Genomic DNA, 16,543 nt, shown 5'->3' with positions numbered 1-16,543 from the left:
TATGAAAATAACATATTCATTGTGTAAACTTCCGTTTGACACTGCCAAAATCTAAACCAAACAAGCATATACTATATTTTTTGTTGAATGACACTTCTGACTTCTCAATCAATGGTTGTTTTTTTTTTTTTTTTTGCAGGATATATCGGAAGCAACTGAATTTCATCCTCTGGTTCCATCCAGTGTTGATCTCACTACAAAGCATGAATTATGCATATTTGCATTGAAGTTTGAGATTCATCAAATTTCTGCAACTCTATGTAGCAAGTATTGTGTTCTATCCTCTGTTCACAGGCATTTTAAGAGAACTCTTTTGTCTCTTGTTCTATGTGAATGATTTCCATGTTTATACTTCATTCATGACTAAAGATTTTTTTTTTTTTTTTTGCAACCTGGGGCTGTACCCTTTTTATTTAAAGAATAACAATAAGATGACATATTCTCAATTTTCAAGAAGCTATTAGATCTCACATTTACTGAACTCTGTCTCTATTGTAATGATTGTGTGTGTAAAATGATTTAAAGTATGTACTAGTATTGTATAGTAGTCAACTATTTATGTTTTTCCCTCCTGCTCTCCTTTTTTTTAGGAGATATGGTAAGGGAATTGCAGAAATAATTCTTGAAGGTGGAATTGTTGAGTCGAAGCTCTACAAAGAACATGGAATTATTATCTCCAAATTCAAGTCTGGGAAAACGGTTAACCCAAACAGCGGGGAGGTCATTTTGCATATTAGAGAGGTTTGTATCTTTCTTATAATTTCTTCAGTATTGAATAAATATGAGAAATCACTTTTGGCAACCTTTTGTCGTCTTCTCCTTAATAGGTGCTAGTCCAACTTTCTCCTGAGTACAATTGTTCTTGATCTTATTTTGTCTTGTATATCAACTCATCCTTCGCAACCTCCTCATCTCCACTACACATTATTTTCTCGTGGCATTTTACTTCCCCACATTGGCTACTGTTATAGCTGTTGGGCAATGTTTTTCTTTGAGTTTGATATAAATCTTGTTACAAATTACTTTTAAACAACAATTACAGTCACCTTACTTGATTCTTATATGCTAAGTCCCCTTGAACCTCCCCACCACTTTGTAAGATAGATCCAAGACACCTAAATTGTGCAACTTTTAGGAAATAGAAGGTTGGAACACAATATTAAAACTTTAAGCAGATAGTTATTATTTTTTTACCTTATTTTTTGAAATAAGATTTCTTGTATTGTAATTACATCAACTTAAATTTCATCGATGGAACACATGGAGCTGATTTACACTATTCATGCACTTATTTGGTTTGGTCACTTTGGTGGTGGTTAATTTTCAGATATTTTCGAATTTAGATCGGGTTTTTGAGTGGTGGTCTATGGACACTATTCATACTACTGGTCCACCAATATAGTTGTACTGTTGAAGGGTTCATGATAGTATTAGCCGATGGCTTTTGGCCTTTTTTGGGGTTAGTCATTTATGGATTTTTTTTTTTGGGTCAAGTAAATCTTCTTGTTTGTTTCTGAAAGGTCATGGGTTTGAATTTGAGAAACAACCTCTTTGAAATATGTAAGGATAAGATTGCGTACAAGGATTATCCTCACGCCTACCCTTGCTAGTCGAGATTTGATGGGAGTGGTTTATTTGTTATTCTTCATTTTGGTCCAGTTTTTGAAGTCTTTCTTTTTAGGATGTAATGACCTTGTCTTACCTATTTGGGTTAGGTCCTTGCCTCAATGCAAGCCAAGAAGCCACATCTCACCCACATTTGGTGAAAAGTATGCTTGGGTCTTGACCTATTTGGGTTAGGTCCTTCTTGACTTTGATAGAGCAATTTGTATTTGACTCTACTTGAATCCTTTATGTTCCTAGAATATTATTAATTTAGTTTCCTTCAATGAACTAGTATGTTGCTTCCTTTATGTTCCCTTTAATCCTTGTTTTGAATGTGTAGTATCATACTTTTCATTACTTATTTCCTCCTATTTTGGGTGATTTCTTATCTTTTAGCATTTATATATGTGGTATAATTTATTATAAGTATTTATATGGACTTCACAGTAGCGGCTTTATCGCTACCCGCTATACCGCTATAGCGTTTTTGGGGTCGGCGCTACCGGCTATTTAAAACTATGGTTCTTTCCCTTTGGCACTAATGACTTTTATTCTTCAATGGAGTCAAATCCTAGAAAGTGTTGTACTTGATTTTTTTTTTTTTGGGATTGTTTCTTAGATCCCTTTTGGAATATTTGCCTTCATAAATGCATGTTCAATGTTAATTTATGACAATTATTTTGTCAATTTCAGTTCTATTGATATTGATGGTGTTATTCCTTGATTTGCAGCCCATTGTTGAAAAGAATGTAGGGGACATTTTGGATCATTCATGCAGCATTCAAGTAAATTTTTCATCTGACGGATATATGGACATGTCAGTAAAGGTAGTGAGTTGGTAGAATTGATTTACTCTTGTGTAGGCATGTAAGTTTAAAGCAGACATGTTCTGTTGGTTTAATGTTTATGTATTATGTTATTTTTTTTTTAATCTTATTTTACAGGGAATGCTTCAACAACTTGAAGTAACATTTGAAGCAAACATTTTTTTGAATCTGTTGGAATTTTATGATGTCTTTACATCCTTCAAATTTCATAATGAAAGGGTATGCAATATCTTTCCCTGATCCTTACTTCTAGTAATGCATAAGTTCTGGCAGTCGACGAGATTTTAAATTGTTTAATGTGGAATTACTGTGTTCTTAACCTTTGTAAAAGAGATGTTTGGGAGAATAGTACCCTATGTGAGTAGGTCTCTGTATTTATATTCAGTAAATTAGGCTAATATATATTGTAGTACAATATAGTTCCGAGGACATAAAAACCCTTCTTCCCATAACATTAATCATGTGCGAGATACAGTCATCTCTCAACACTCCTCAAATTGAATCACAAATGTTATTGGGAAACTTATGAGTTGAAATTCCTTCTATATAAATTTTGGTTTTCTTAATGTACATCAACAATCAAGTTTTGTCCCACTAGGTGGGTTTGGCTACATGGTCCACAAGACACCGTTGGGCTGTATCAAATAGTTTGAGTAACATGGAGGGCTGTATCTATGGAAGACAATGTTTATGTCTTCTATTTCATTGTAGTTCCCTTTGGAGGATAACATATTCTTGTATTTGTGTTTTTGTTTTTAAAAGGTTTTAAGTTTCTGCTATTTCTGTCAAACTCAGGTGCTGTTGTCACTGAATGGAATTGAAAATGACAATACACGCCTCTTGTCCAAAGCAGAGTAAGCTGTACTTTGGCAATTACTTAAAACATCTCTTTCATGTCAAATCATCTCAAACAATAACGGTACCTATTTGGCTTCATTTGATCTGCAGATATGTTTTCGTGAACCATAAGAAAGTTATGTGGGATGTCACCATTTTTGATGTTTCTATTAATCTTCCTTGGAGAAATACAACATCTGAGTATAACAACATGGTAACTCCTCTTTGTTTACAAACTTTATGTTGTAAATAATAGTATTTGTTTATTTATTTTCATTCTAGAATCTTCTTTGGGCTTAGCCCATTAGGTTATTTAGTCTCTTTAAATAGAGAGCAATTGTACAGATGTAATACACAATTTTATCAATAAGACCATATCTTTTTTCAACTTGGTATCAGAGCTCTCGATTCTGAGGGCTTTGCTTCCACAAATTACCGTTTTTAAAAATCAAACCCTATTTGTCTCTCGCCGCCACAAAGCCGCCGTCGGAAAAAATTTTCCGGGGACCTTTTGGACCGTGAGGACCCCTGTTTCACTCCGTTTTCTCAGATCTATCATTCTACGGAGGTTTCTTTTTCATCAGACGACCAGAACAGCTCAAAAAAAAAAAAACACTGTTCACAGAGGTACTGTTCATCCCGCATTGTTCGCAGGGTACTGTTCACCGCGCACTGTTCATCGGTTACTGTTCACGCAAAAAAAAAAAAAACTTTTCTGCTTGGTTTTGTATCCTCTTTCTGGATCTGTGTTTTTCTCTTCGGTCAGACATCATTTGGATTTGCGTTTGTGTGATTTTCACCTCAATATTATGGCTGGTTCAAATGGTGTATCTTCAGAATTTATTTCTATTTGCCGAGATGAGTTGGAGCAGATTCGTACTAATTCTCTGAGTAAGCTATCTAATACTAGTGCTTTGGCTATGATTGGTATGAGCTCCACTACTCATTCTTTTCTTTCTTCTTGTACTGATTTTAAACATTCTTGGGTTATTGATTCTGGTGCTACTGATCATATGGCTTGTTGTGCTGACTCCTTTCTTTCTTATAACCCTACTATTGGCACCCATACAATAGCTGTAGCTGATGGTTCACACACATCAGTTGCGGGTTCCGGTAACATATATTTACAGCCTTCCTTATATCTCCAAGATGTTCTTTATGTTCCCAAACTCTCCACTAATCTTCTTTCTATCCATAAAATTACCAAAGATTTGAATTGCACTGTAACTTTCTTCCCTACTCACTGCGTTTTTCAGGATCTCGCCACGAGGAAGACGATTGGGGGTGCTAAAGAGCAAGGTGGGCTGTACTATCTGGTGCCAGAATCTTTTGCAAAGTATGTTAAAGATCACACCTTGATGACTGAGTCTCAGTCTACTGCCGACTCTTTGATTTGGCTCCATCATAAACGCTTGGGGCATCCTCCATTTCGTTTGCTTAAGTCTTTATTTCCATCATTATTTTTGTCTAAGTCTGTTGAGTGTTTTCATTGTGATGTTTGTGAGTTTGCTAAACACCATCGTGTCTCTTTTCCTTCTAGTACCATTAAAAGTGTTGAGCCTTTTGATCTTGTTCATTCTGATGTTTGGGGTCCTTCTAAAGTTCCTCATGTTTCTGGTAATAAATGGTTTGTTTCTTTCATTGATGATTGCACTCGTGTAACTTGGGTTTTTTTAATGCATGAAAAATCTGAGGTACCACAGATATTCTTTCGATTTTATAAAATGATTGAGACCCAATTTGGAAAAAGAATTAAAAGACTAAGGTCTGACAATGGTACCGAATATGTCAATCAGTGTCTTTTCAAATTCATCCAAGATCAGGGCATGATTCATGAACTTACTTGTGTGGACACCCCTCAACAAAATGGAGTTGCTGAGAGAAAAAATCGTCATCTTCTTGAAGTTGCTCGTGCCTTACTTTTTCAGAATCATGTACCCAAATGCTACTGGGGAAATGCCATTCTTACTGCAGCTTTCTTAATCAACCGCTTGCCTTCTCAGGTCCTTGACAATGTAAGTCCTATTCACTCAATGACTTCATTCTTTCCCTTTGTTCCCTCTATGCAAAGTCTTCAGCCACGAGTGTTTGGGTGTGTTGTTTATGTCCACGTTCTTAAACATCTTCACAGTAAGTTGGATCCTAGGGCTCTCAAATGTATCTTCCTTGGTTATGCCTCTGATACGAAAGGTTACAAGTGTTATCATCCTGCTAGTCGGAAATTCTCTGTCTCAATGGATGTCACATTTCATGAATCTGAGTCCTTTTTCCCAAGTCCTCATCTTCAGGGGGAGAACAGTTCTTCAGTAGACTCATCACCTTCTATCTTTGAGTCTGGACCTTCCATGCCTTCTCCTACACCTCTTCCTCCTATTTCTGATTCTTTTGTGTCTGACCCATCTGATACATCGAAAATACAGAGGATTGTGACACCTGAGTTGGTATATCAAAGGAGAAAGCAGCCCACACTACTTCACCAGCAACCTCAATCGTCTGAACCTGGTAAGTCCTGAATCTCTTGTTTCTGATTCTAATATTATTACTTCTCCTGTTTCTGAACCTAATATTGTTGTATCTAATGACTTGCCCGTTGCTTCTGATAGCTTACCCAGTACCTCTGATGACTTACCTATTGCCTTAAGAAAAAGGAAAAGATCTTGTACCCAACACCCTATCTCTCATTTTGTCTCTTCTACTCACCTTTCTGTGCAGCACAAAAGCTTTATTTCAGCACTAGATTCTATTTCAATCCCAAAATCAGTACATGAAGCATTAAAAGATGAGAATTGGGCTCGAGCCATGCAAGATGAGATGAATGCCTTGAAAAAAAATAAAACATGGGAGGTTGTTAATAGACCTGATAGAAAGAAAGTAGTAGGGTGCAGATGAGTTTATGCCTTGAAATATAATTCTGATGGTACTCTTGAGAGATATAAGGCTCGGTTAGTTGCCAAGGGTTACACTCAGACCTATGACATTGATTATGAAGAAACTTTTGCCCCAGTTGCAAAGATGAATACTGTGAGAGCTTTGCTGTCCCTTGCTGCCCATTACAACTGGGATATGAATCAATTTGATGTGAATAATGCTTTCCTTAATGGTGAGTTAGAAGAAGAAGTCTACATGAAAATCTCACCTGGCTTTGGCTCTATGGATGGAGGAAATAAAGTTTGCAGGTTAAAAAAGGCTTTGTATGGTTTGAAACAGTTTCCTTGTGCCTGGTTTGGGAGATTTACTAAGGTTATGCTGACCTTAGGATATAAACAGAATCAAGGAGATCACACACTATTCTTCAAGCACTCCCAAAATGGGAAGCTAACTGTACTCCTTGTATATGTTGATAATATTATTATAATAGGTGATGATATTGCTGAGAAACATTTTCTACAAACACGGCTAGCCTCTGAGTTTGAAATTAAAGATCTTGGGAGATTGAAATATTTCCTAGGAATAGAGGTAGCTCATTCAAAGGAAGTAGTTTTTATCAGCCAGAGGAAATATGTCCTTGATCTTCTTAAAGAAGCGGGAAAACTTGGGTGTAAACCCTCTAGTACTCCTATTGAGCAGAATCACAAGATGGGTTATGAAGAGGAGAGTCCTCCAGTTGATAAAGGACAATATCAACGGTTAGTTGGGAGACTGATATATTTGGCTCATACTAGACCAGATCTTGCTTATGCTGTCAGTATTGTAAGTCAGTTCATGCATAATCCAAAAGAAAAACACATGCAGGCAGTGGAGAGAATTCTTCAATATCTTAAAGGCACTCCTGGTAAAGGACTGTTGTTCCGGCATAATGGCAATCTCTCTTTAGAAGTTTATACTGATGCTGATTATGCTGGATCCGTAACTGATCGTCGATCTACAACTGGTTATTGTATGTTTCTTTGTGGTAACCTAGTGACATGGAGGAGTAAGAAGCATGACATGGTTGCCAGATCGAGTGCTGAGGCTGAATTTCGAGCTATGGCTCAAGGCGTTTGTGAACTATTGTGGTTGAGAATTATACTTGGTGATCTTAAAATAAGATGTGAAGAACCTATGAAGTTATTTTGTGATAATAAGTCCGCCATTTGTATAGCTCATAATCCAGTTCAACATGATCGGACTAAGCACATTGAGGTCGACCGCCATTTTATCAAAGAGAAACTTGATAGCGGGTTGATCACCACTCCATACATCCCTTCTGGACGTCAATTAGCTGATATTCTAACAAAGGGACTTCCCTCAGAAAGGTTTCAAGAGCTTACTAGCAAGCGGGGAATGATAAATATCTATTCCTCAGCTTGAGGGGGAGTGTTGTAAATAATAGTATTTGTTTATTTATTTTCATTCTAGAATCTTCTTTGGGCTTAGCCCATTAGGTTATTTAGTCTCTTTAAATAGAGAGTAATTGTACAGATGTAATACACAATTTTATCAATAAGACCATCTCTTTTTTCAACTCTTTATATGGTATTTGTGTCTATTATTGTTTGATGACCTTGTTGAGAAAGGAAGAGAGGAATTGAGATGGAAGAACTTTGTTGAGTTGTGTGTATAGAAAATACGCAAAGGGGAGAAGATTATATAACCAATAATCATAATGAATCTAGACATAATGAACCTTGACATGGTTTCCAACACTCCTCGAGTTAAAGCTTATTAAGCTGGAAGCTTGTTACAAATATGCCTGCTTTTAAAAAGGAAAAATAACCCAACAATATAATCTAAACATGGTTAGTTATTGATTGAGTCATTTCTTAGTGTGAAGGAGAATTCCCTTGAGAAGAGAATAGCTCGTGTTCAATCTTTGACATTTCCAATCTCTTCCTCTTCTTCTTTCTTTTAATTTCTCTTGATTTAACTCTTTAATTCCCAGTCCCAAATCGATAGCTGTAACAAATGCTTTGACTTTTAAGGATGTGTCTTTGCACCTAAACCTGTTATCTGATAGGATGATGTTTATGGCCTCTCTTTTCTATGCATTCATGGTTGTTTCAAGGGGGTTGCTCTCTCTGGCATGCGGATAGATTGGCAACCTTATGTTTTGGAGAGGCTTTCTAATCATCACTCACCCTAGATGTATTTTTCTCTCGACTCTAATAGTTTTTATTTATTCTACAGTTTTTTTTTTAGTATTACCAACCTTTCACGTAGGCTCGGTGTTTTGGGGTGTTGAAGTGTTAAAATACAATGCATACATGAAATGTGAGTCTGTGACTAGCTGCAAACGGGTGCAGAATGATTTGAACGTAGTGGGTGATTTGAAGTGGCTGTCTGTCAAGATATTTCTGAGATGTAAGAATTGAAGACTTACATGAGTTTCATAGAAGTATTAGTGATTGTTGGTATGAAAAAGCATGCAAATATCAATTTGTATGTTTTAAATCCTTGCTTGAACTATTGTCTTTGTCCATATTTGATGTGCAAAAGTATTCTTTTGGTGACAGATGATTGAGAAAGAAAGATGGTTAATTTGTAGGAAACTCAGATGTCCAGAAGTATTCTTTTGGAGACAGATGATTGAGAAAGGGAGATGGTTAATTTATAGTGAACTCATTGTTGTTCTGCCGCAGATGAAAGGAAATAGAAAAAAAATTCAATGCTGTTTTGATACCTCAGCCTGGCAAAAATAAATGCAGTACGGAGATCTATATTAGTGTGAAACAGATGAAAAGTAATTGAGTTTATGGGTTAACTCCTGCGATGTGTGTCTTTAAAGCTTGTTAGATTAGCTTCTGGTATAGGTTCAGTTGTGTTCTGATTCTTCTGATGAATTTGCTTTATTCTGTTAGATCTTGGTTAGGGTCAGTTGCTGAACTGGCTGTTAGTTATAATAGCTATTGTGTTCACAGCTTATTCATAGCATTTCTAAATTACACTTTGGTTCTTTTTTTTTTTATTTGGTTTATGCCTTCTTACTGATGTTATTTTTCCACAGGTTATGAAGTCAAGGTCTTTATGCTTTAAGTCGATAACTGGTCTTGAGTCTTTCTCTTCAAAAGTTGAGGAACAACCCTACTATGTGAAGAACTTTTTAAATTCTATATCCACAACTGGGATTTGTTTAGGCATTCAACTTCAAGATCTATATCATTATTTCGATGTTAAACTAAATGATTTTAAGGTCAGGTTCTTAATCTGTATAAATTTTTATGTTTGATTTATTTATTTCTTATCCATCCTTCTGTTTGTGGTGACTATCGGATAGTTTGTTCTTTTTGCAGATCACCATAATGAATTCTGACCAATCACAAATGGTTTCTATTCTTGAGAAATTCAGTTCTTCATTCTTCCTTGCATTTTGCTTGATCCGTGATGAGTCTGTTTTGAAGCAGTTGGAGGTGCTTATCATATTAGACATAAATTGAACTAACTTGAACATACGCTTGTTGTACACACATAGATGTGTTTCCCACACAAAGTAATTTTCCTTTTGCTTTTTCTGTCCTGTCTCTCTTGATTCCTTGTACTTCTTAATTTCAGGTTTATGTACTCATAGAATCACTTAAAGCACACTTCTCTCCATCAATATATGGAGCATTCATAGAATTGTTCACTCATCTGGGCACATTGCATGTATGGAGTGAATCTGAAATCTTGAACTGTCCCAATCCTCCCAATATTGTTTCCGTTGAGCCAACATCATCTACTTTTGGTATATCTATTATTTCAAAGCTTGGTTCAATTGATCTGGAAGTGGACCTTGAAAACAATGGAGATAATAGCTTAGAGATCTTGGTTTCTTTACAAGAAATGGACATACGGTATGCTCATTATTGTCCTTCTGTCCGCCTATTTTCATAGGGACTATATTTGCATTTTGACTTCAGATGTGCAATTTGAAGTAACACTCTTCATATCCTCCTTACCTTTTAACTTGTATTAAGTTGTGATCTTTGACACATGTAGTTTGTTTACTATAAACAAAATATCGTTAAAAAAATGAATAATTTTTTTTAGATATCATATGAATGCAAACAATCAATGGACCATGCGTGAATTCGTCCTATCTTGATGGGAGAGTAGAATATAATTGAAATACGAGAAATGATGAATATTATTATATAGATTAAGCTGGACAAAAGAATGACTAAGCTAAAAGATGAAGGACTAATTATATTACACTATAATAGCCTATTTACAACACTCCCTCTTAAGCAAAAGAATCAATATTTATTATTCCCACTTCCCTGGTAAGATCTTGAAATTTGTAGATAGAAAGGCCTTTATCAAGACATTTGCTAACAGACTTACCAGAAGGGTTATATGAAGTAGTGATTAGTATGCTATCTAGCTTTTCCTTGATGAAGGGCAGTTAATCTGAATATGTTGTGTCCTGTCATGCTAAACTGGATTTTGAGCCGTACAAACGATTGACTTATTGTCACAAAATAGCTTTGTATGTCCTTCGTACCTTACTTTGATATATCGTCTAGAATAATCTTAAGCCATAACAGTTCACACTCTGCACATGACCGAACAACCACATTTTTCTTCTTACTTTTCCAAGTCAATAGGTTGCCACATAGAAACATGAAATAATAAATGTAAACTTCTGGGACAAGTTCCCCCCCTTTTGAAATAATAACCCTCTTTCAAGAGTAGCCTTGAGGTATTGGAGAATTCTCTCCACAATATGCCAGTGTCTTTTTCTTGGGTCATGAATGAATTGGCTGACAACATAGTTCAAATCTGGTCTAGATTGGGCCAGATATATCAATCGTCCTACCTGTCACTGATACTGTACTTTGTCAATTGGGGCTCTCTCCTCATTTCCCAATTTGTGGTTTTGTTCAATAGGAGTGCTTTACACCCAAGTTTTCCAGCCTCTTTCAAAAGATTGAGAATATACTTTTGTTGACAAATAAAAATAGCTTGCTTGGAATAAGCTAATTTAATTCCTAAGAAATATCTTAGCTTCCCAAAGTCTTTAATTTCAAATTCAGTAGTTAGTCTTTCCTATAGGAAGCGTCTCTCCATTGGATCTTCACCTATTATAATGATATGATCTACATAAACAAGAAGAACAATTAGTTTTCACTAAGAAACAAAGTATGGTCTCCCTGTCTTTGCTTGTAAACCTTCCAAACCAAACTCAGGGAGATTGCTTTAAGCTATATAGAGTTTTCTTCAATCTACAAAACTTGTTTCCCTTAGTTAGATATTCAAAACCTGATGGAATCTCCATGTAGACTTCCTCTTCCAATTCATTATCGAGGAATGCATTCTTCACATCATATTGATTTAAGTCCAGTCAAAGTGAGCACCAAGGGACAACAAAACTCTTAATTGTGTTAATTTTGACCATTGGAGCAAATGTCTTTTGATAATCAATGCCATAGGTTTAGGTGTATCCTTTTACCACTAATCTTGCCTTGTACCAATCAAGTGTACCATCTGAACAATACTTCAGGGAATAAACCCATCTGCACCTCGCTGCATTCATTCCGTTTGGCCTATCAAAAATTTTCTCTGTCTTATTTTTCTCCTATGCACTTATTTCTTCATGCATGGCTTGAATTTGTCTCATCTTTCAAAGCTTCTTTCACTGATGTAGGAAATGTAATAGTCAAGGGCTGGAACAAAATTATAATGCTGTACAAAAAGTTTTTTAAAGGAAACATATTGAGAAATGGTGTGTTGGGTACAAGATCTTTTTCCCTTTCTTAAGGAAATTGGCTAGTCATCACAAACAAAAGTATTAGTGTTAGCCTTAGAAATAGGAAGAATAGTATTTTCAGTAATTATCAGTGGTTCAGGCGTTGGTAATAGTTGTTAGGCTAGAGAGAGATCTTTTTTCTCTGATACAACAATGTGGGTGTCCCTGCGTTCTTTAGTTTGTGCTTTTGCAGGCCGCCAAGGTTCATGTCTCTGTGCTTTGATACATCCATTGTTAATCCTGCTCATTGTGCGATATAGGCATAGGCTCTGGGGCAAACTGAGAAGGTGAGGGCAAAGGAAAATAAGATTCAGACTTGAAAGGCTTGATCAAAGCTTCTAAATTACTTTCCCTATGAAGGTGAGGACGAGGAAAGATTGACTTATCTTCATGAAAGGTAATAGCTATGGAAACAAGAACTTTCGACTTTGAGGGTGATAACATTTGTATCCCTTTTTATCGGAGCATAACCTAAGAAGATACATTTTAGAGCTCAAGGATCCAACTTACTTTGGTGTTGTTTATGTATATGGACAAAGGCAACACATCCAAAATCTTTTGAGGTTGCAATCTCTGTTAGATAAGAATAGAAGGGAAAAATGATATTATGACACATAGAGGACTTACAGAGCCAATATGGTAGCTAATTGATCAGATAAGCAACAATTAACACAATTTCTCCCCAATAAGACGGTAACCGTTTAATACATTTACCAAATTATGTCCGAATCGTGTGATAGAATTAAACAAATAATGCTAGCACCTCTTACTTGTCTCGCATAAAAAATGTCCATGTTATCTGAGTGCAATTATCAATGAAAGAAACAAACCATCTAGCCCTATAAACATTAATTATTTTAGAGGGACCCCAATCATCATAATGAATAAGATCAAAAGGTTGAATACTTTTTATTGCAATAGAGGGGAAAAAAACATGGTGGTGTTTTGCAACTTCTCACACTTCAAAATGAAAAGACTCAACAACGGATACATAAACAAAGAAAGACACATGGTTTTAAGTAAACTAAATGATGGATGCCCGAGACACTTGTGAAGCCAGATTGTAGGTGATAAAGACTTTGAATTAGATTATTGATTAGTCATCAGTGACTGAGCTTTGGTGCTACTTGCTATATATTCTGGAAGGATATAATACAATACGCCCTTCTCTTTAGCTACTACGATTGTCCTCCTTGTGGTGAGATCGTGAAGAACACAATGAGTGGGAAAAAAGGTTACTGCACAATTCATATTAGGGGCTGTGTGGAGACAAGATTAGTGGAGAGCTTAAAAACATGAAAAACATTTTAAGATATGCGGAGGTTGAATTTGAATGTTACCACAATCTACAATTGACGTGTGGGATCCATCAGTGACAGATATAGTACGAATACCCGAAGTAGGTTGGTAAGAAAGAAATGTGTTAGTGAGACAAATCGTATGATTAGTTGCACCCGAATCGACAACCCATTACCTTTTGGAATTAGTGTATGTGTTGATATATATAAAACCATTAATATAGCCTCACCCAATAGCTTAAGCTTTTGGGTTGATTTGGTACTTTACATGGTATCAGAGCTTTGGTGTACCGGGTTCGATCCTCACCTCCTCCCACTTTCTTTTTAGTGGAATTTTTTTTTTCGCAAAGGTATGTGGGCCTGTGCATTGTCCACCCTTCAAGCCCAGTGGACTCTCGTGTGAGGGGGCGTGTTGATATATATAAAACCATTAATATAGCCTCACCCAATAGCTTAAGCTTTTGGGTTGAATTGGTTCTTTACAGTATGAAACAAGAAAAGAATGAGTGCATGAGTTCTTACCGATCATAGTTAAAAAGTGCTAAGGGTCTTACAGAGAGTATCCATCATGGTCTGAAGCCACTCCACTCTTTGTGGCTAAGAGCATGAATATATTTAGTTAGTTGGGAAGTCTCACCAAGAGAATTCATGTCTTCGGATGTCAAACGAGTTTTCCCCCGTTGGTTGCCTTGCCAAGCTTTTCTAAAACCTGTTGCCCCCCATAAGGACGATAACAAATATCTCGTGTGATCAGATTTCTTACAGTATGTGCATCAACGTCTCTCTTTGCTAGACTTGGAAGGACCAAATGTAGTAGAGTAATAATGATGGGCCTTCAATAAAGTAACCAAGCCCATTAATTAGGAATTAGTATATATAGAAGTTTAGGGTGATATTTCTATTATGCATGTATTCAGAATATTTGGAGTGAGGTTTTGGAAAAGGATCTCTTGGAATCTCTTTGGCCTAGGTATTTTGGCTTGAGAGTGAGTGAGGTCTTTGGTGTCTATTTTCTTCATTGTAATTCTTGTTATTGTTAAGTGTTTAAGTCTGTAATTAGGATGAGGAGCCTTGTTGCTTTGTTTCGTTACTGCCATTGCTATGTTACTGCCATTTTCTTGTTATTTCTATAGTATAATTGCTATTGAAATTATAGGTTCTATCAATTTGGTATCAAAGCACTACAATCCTGGAGTGTTTTTGATCCAGATCTGATTTAAAAAAAAATAAAAAAATTCCAAGATCTGATTCAGATCTGAAAAAAAAATATTCGGAACAGATCTAAAAAAAAAAAACGCAGAAACTCCACTGATTCAATGGTTGCAACTGATTCAATGGTTCCAACATTTTATGGAGAAGGAGACGACGCTTGGGGTTGGCAAATTGCTATGGAACAACATTTTCAAGAAAAACAAATATATGAAGAAAATGAACAATTATCAGAAACCTTGAGAGGGCTGAGAGGATGTGCTCTCTATTGGTATAGGTGTTGGAATTGTCTCAATCCTAATGCGAGTTTGTGGGATTTCACCAAAGCTTTTATAAATAAATACCTACCTGAGATTTATTTGGTAAACGAAGAGGAAGAATGTGAGCATCCAGAACCAGCGCAAGATGTAGAAGAACCAAAAAAAGAAAAAGAAGACAAAGAAGAATCAGAGAAAGAAGAGGATCGAAAATCAGAAGAAGGAAAAAAAGAAGAAAAAAGAAATAAAAGTGCAGAGGAAGAAGATGCAGCAGTAGAGGCAGTAGAAAAAGAAACAAAAATCAGCAAAGAAGAGACGATGACAGCGCTACAGAAAAAAGAGACGGACGAAATCGAAGAAATATCAGAAGCGGAAGTAAAAGCAGGAAAAGAAGAAGTACACGAGCAGCAGCAAAAACCAGTGGTGTTCATGGCTGTTTCCATGGCTGATTTGAGTTGTATGATGACCCTAGGCTAATGGGCTGAGGATAGCAAGGTGTTATTGGTTGTTTCCATGCCTGTTATCAACGCAGAAGAAGAAATAGAAAGAGGAACAGTCATCGAAGAAGAAGGATCAGTAATCGAAGGAGGAGAAGAAACAGAAAAAAAAAAAGATAAAAGGGAAGAAGAAGAAGGAGAAAGCAGAAAGTTGACGCTGCATAGAGGGAGAAAGGAAGAAGGGGCAGAAGTGGCATTACAAGGATTGAATCATTTTTTTGACCTAATGGGCCAAGCCGAAAAGAAATCTGTGTTAAAAGAAAAAAAGATGGGTTTTATTCTACCCATTGACTAGCTTCAGCAATTCTGGTGGGCCAGGGCCCAATACTTGAAGTGATGACATTTGAGTTGGTGCAAACAAGAATATTGGGCCACAGGAAAGGCCAGCTACAGGAACCCAAACCAAAAGAACAAGGAATTGAGGGACATTTTGTGTACATTCAGGAAGCTGAAATTAGCCTGCGTTTTTCCGCCAAAATTGCCACAGCTTACAGAGAACTGACAGAATCAACAATTTTCAGTGGTGCAAGGGGCTCCAATGGCAATTTTTCAGTTTCAAGCATAATGGGGTCAATATGCTTCAAGCTATGGGACCCAGGAGGAGTGTATACATGTCCTCTTCCCTCACCTTGAGGACAAGTGAATTTTGGAGAGGGAGTATTGATGGGCCTTCAATAAAGTAACCAAGCCCATTAATTAGGAATTAGTCTATATAGAAGTTTAGGGTGATATTTCTATTATGCATGTATTCAGAATATTTGGAGTGAGGTTTTGGAAAAGGTTCTCTTGGGATCTCTTTTGCCTAGGTATTTTGGCTTGAGAGTGAGTGAGGTCTTTGGTGTCTATTTTCTGCATTGTAATTCTTGTTATTGTTAAGTGTTTAAGTCTGTAATTAGGATAAGGAGCCTTGTTGCTCTGTTTCGTTACTGCCATTGCTATGTTACTGCCATTGCTATGTTACTGCCATTTTCTTGTTATTTCTATAGTATAATTGCTATTGAAATTATAGGTTCCATCAAATAACCATTTGCAGTAGATTTTGACGAGATCAGAGCTGAACCACTTGTGGGATTAGTGTCCATCATAATTCCCTTGCGACTTTCTTCAGGGGCTGTTTGGTAGGAGTAATTTTTTAGGAATGACAAGAAAGTGAAAGTGGGATTCATATATATCTATGTTTGGTAGGAGTTTTCACAATATTTTCCAGGCCATCTGATTTGCCTTGCATTTCATATTATGTACAATTGTGAATCATTTTCCCTTCTCAAAATACCTCCAAAGGGGTGGTTTTTTTGGTTTACTGGGTGTAGGGATTTGGACACAATTTTTTTAGGACAAATGTGCCCTTCCTGTCCAGAACGTGTCTGCA

General features: G+C 36.4%; 1 protein-coding gene across 3 annotated transcripts in view; it reads left to right on the top strand.

The window, feature by feature from the left end:
* Positions 1 to 16,543, top strand: part of LOC133307357 (uncharacterized) — a 76,722-nt gene that overhangs the window by 24,897 nt on the left and 35,282 nt on the right. For all 3 annotated transcript variants that reach the window (XM_061507860.1, XM_061507859.1, XM_061507861.1), the window contains exons 12-20: positions 140 to 267; positions 591 to 741; positions 2,337 to 2,432; positions 2,550 to 2,651; positions 3,228 to 3,286; positions 3,381 to 3,483; positions 9,193 to 9,378; positions 9,479 to 9,595; positions 9,738 to 10,018. In XM_061507860.1, coding sequence (XP_061363844.1) covers positions 140 to 267; positions 591 to 741; positions 2,337 to 2,432; positions 2,550 to 2,651; positions 3,228 to 3,286; positions 3,381 to 3,483; positions 9,193 to 9,378; positions 9,479 to 9,595; positions 9,738 to 10,018 — 1,223 coding nt within the window. The remainder of the gene's footprint in view (positions 1 to 139; positions 268 to 590; positions 742 to 2,336; positions 2,433 to 2,549; positions 2,652 to 3,227; positions 3,287 to 3,380; positions 3,484 to 9,192; positions 9,379 to 9,478; positions 9,596 to 9,737; positions 10,019 to 16,543) is intronic.

The sequence above is a fragment of the Gastrolobium bilobum genome, unplaced genomic scaffold (genome assembly GCF_033153095.1).
Source record: "Gastrolobium bilobum isolate Gb01-03AN ecotype WA unplaced genomic scaffold, APGP_CSIRO_Gbil_v1 utg713, whole genome shotgun sequence".
Lineage (NCBI taxonomy): Eukaryota > Viridiplantae > Streptophyta > Magnoliopsida > Fabales > Fabaceae > Gastrolobium > Gastrolobium bilobum.
The sequence above is the reverse complement of the archived record's forward strand: the minus strand, read 5'-3'. Positions and strand labels throughout refer to the sequence as shown.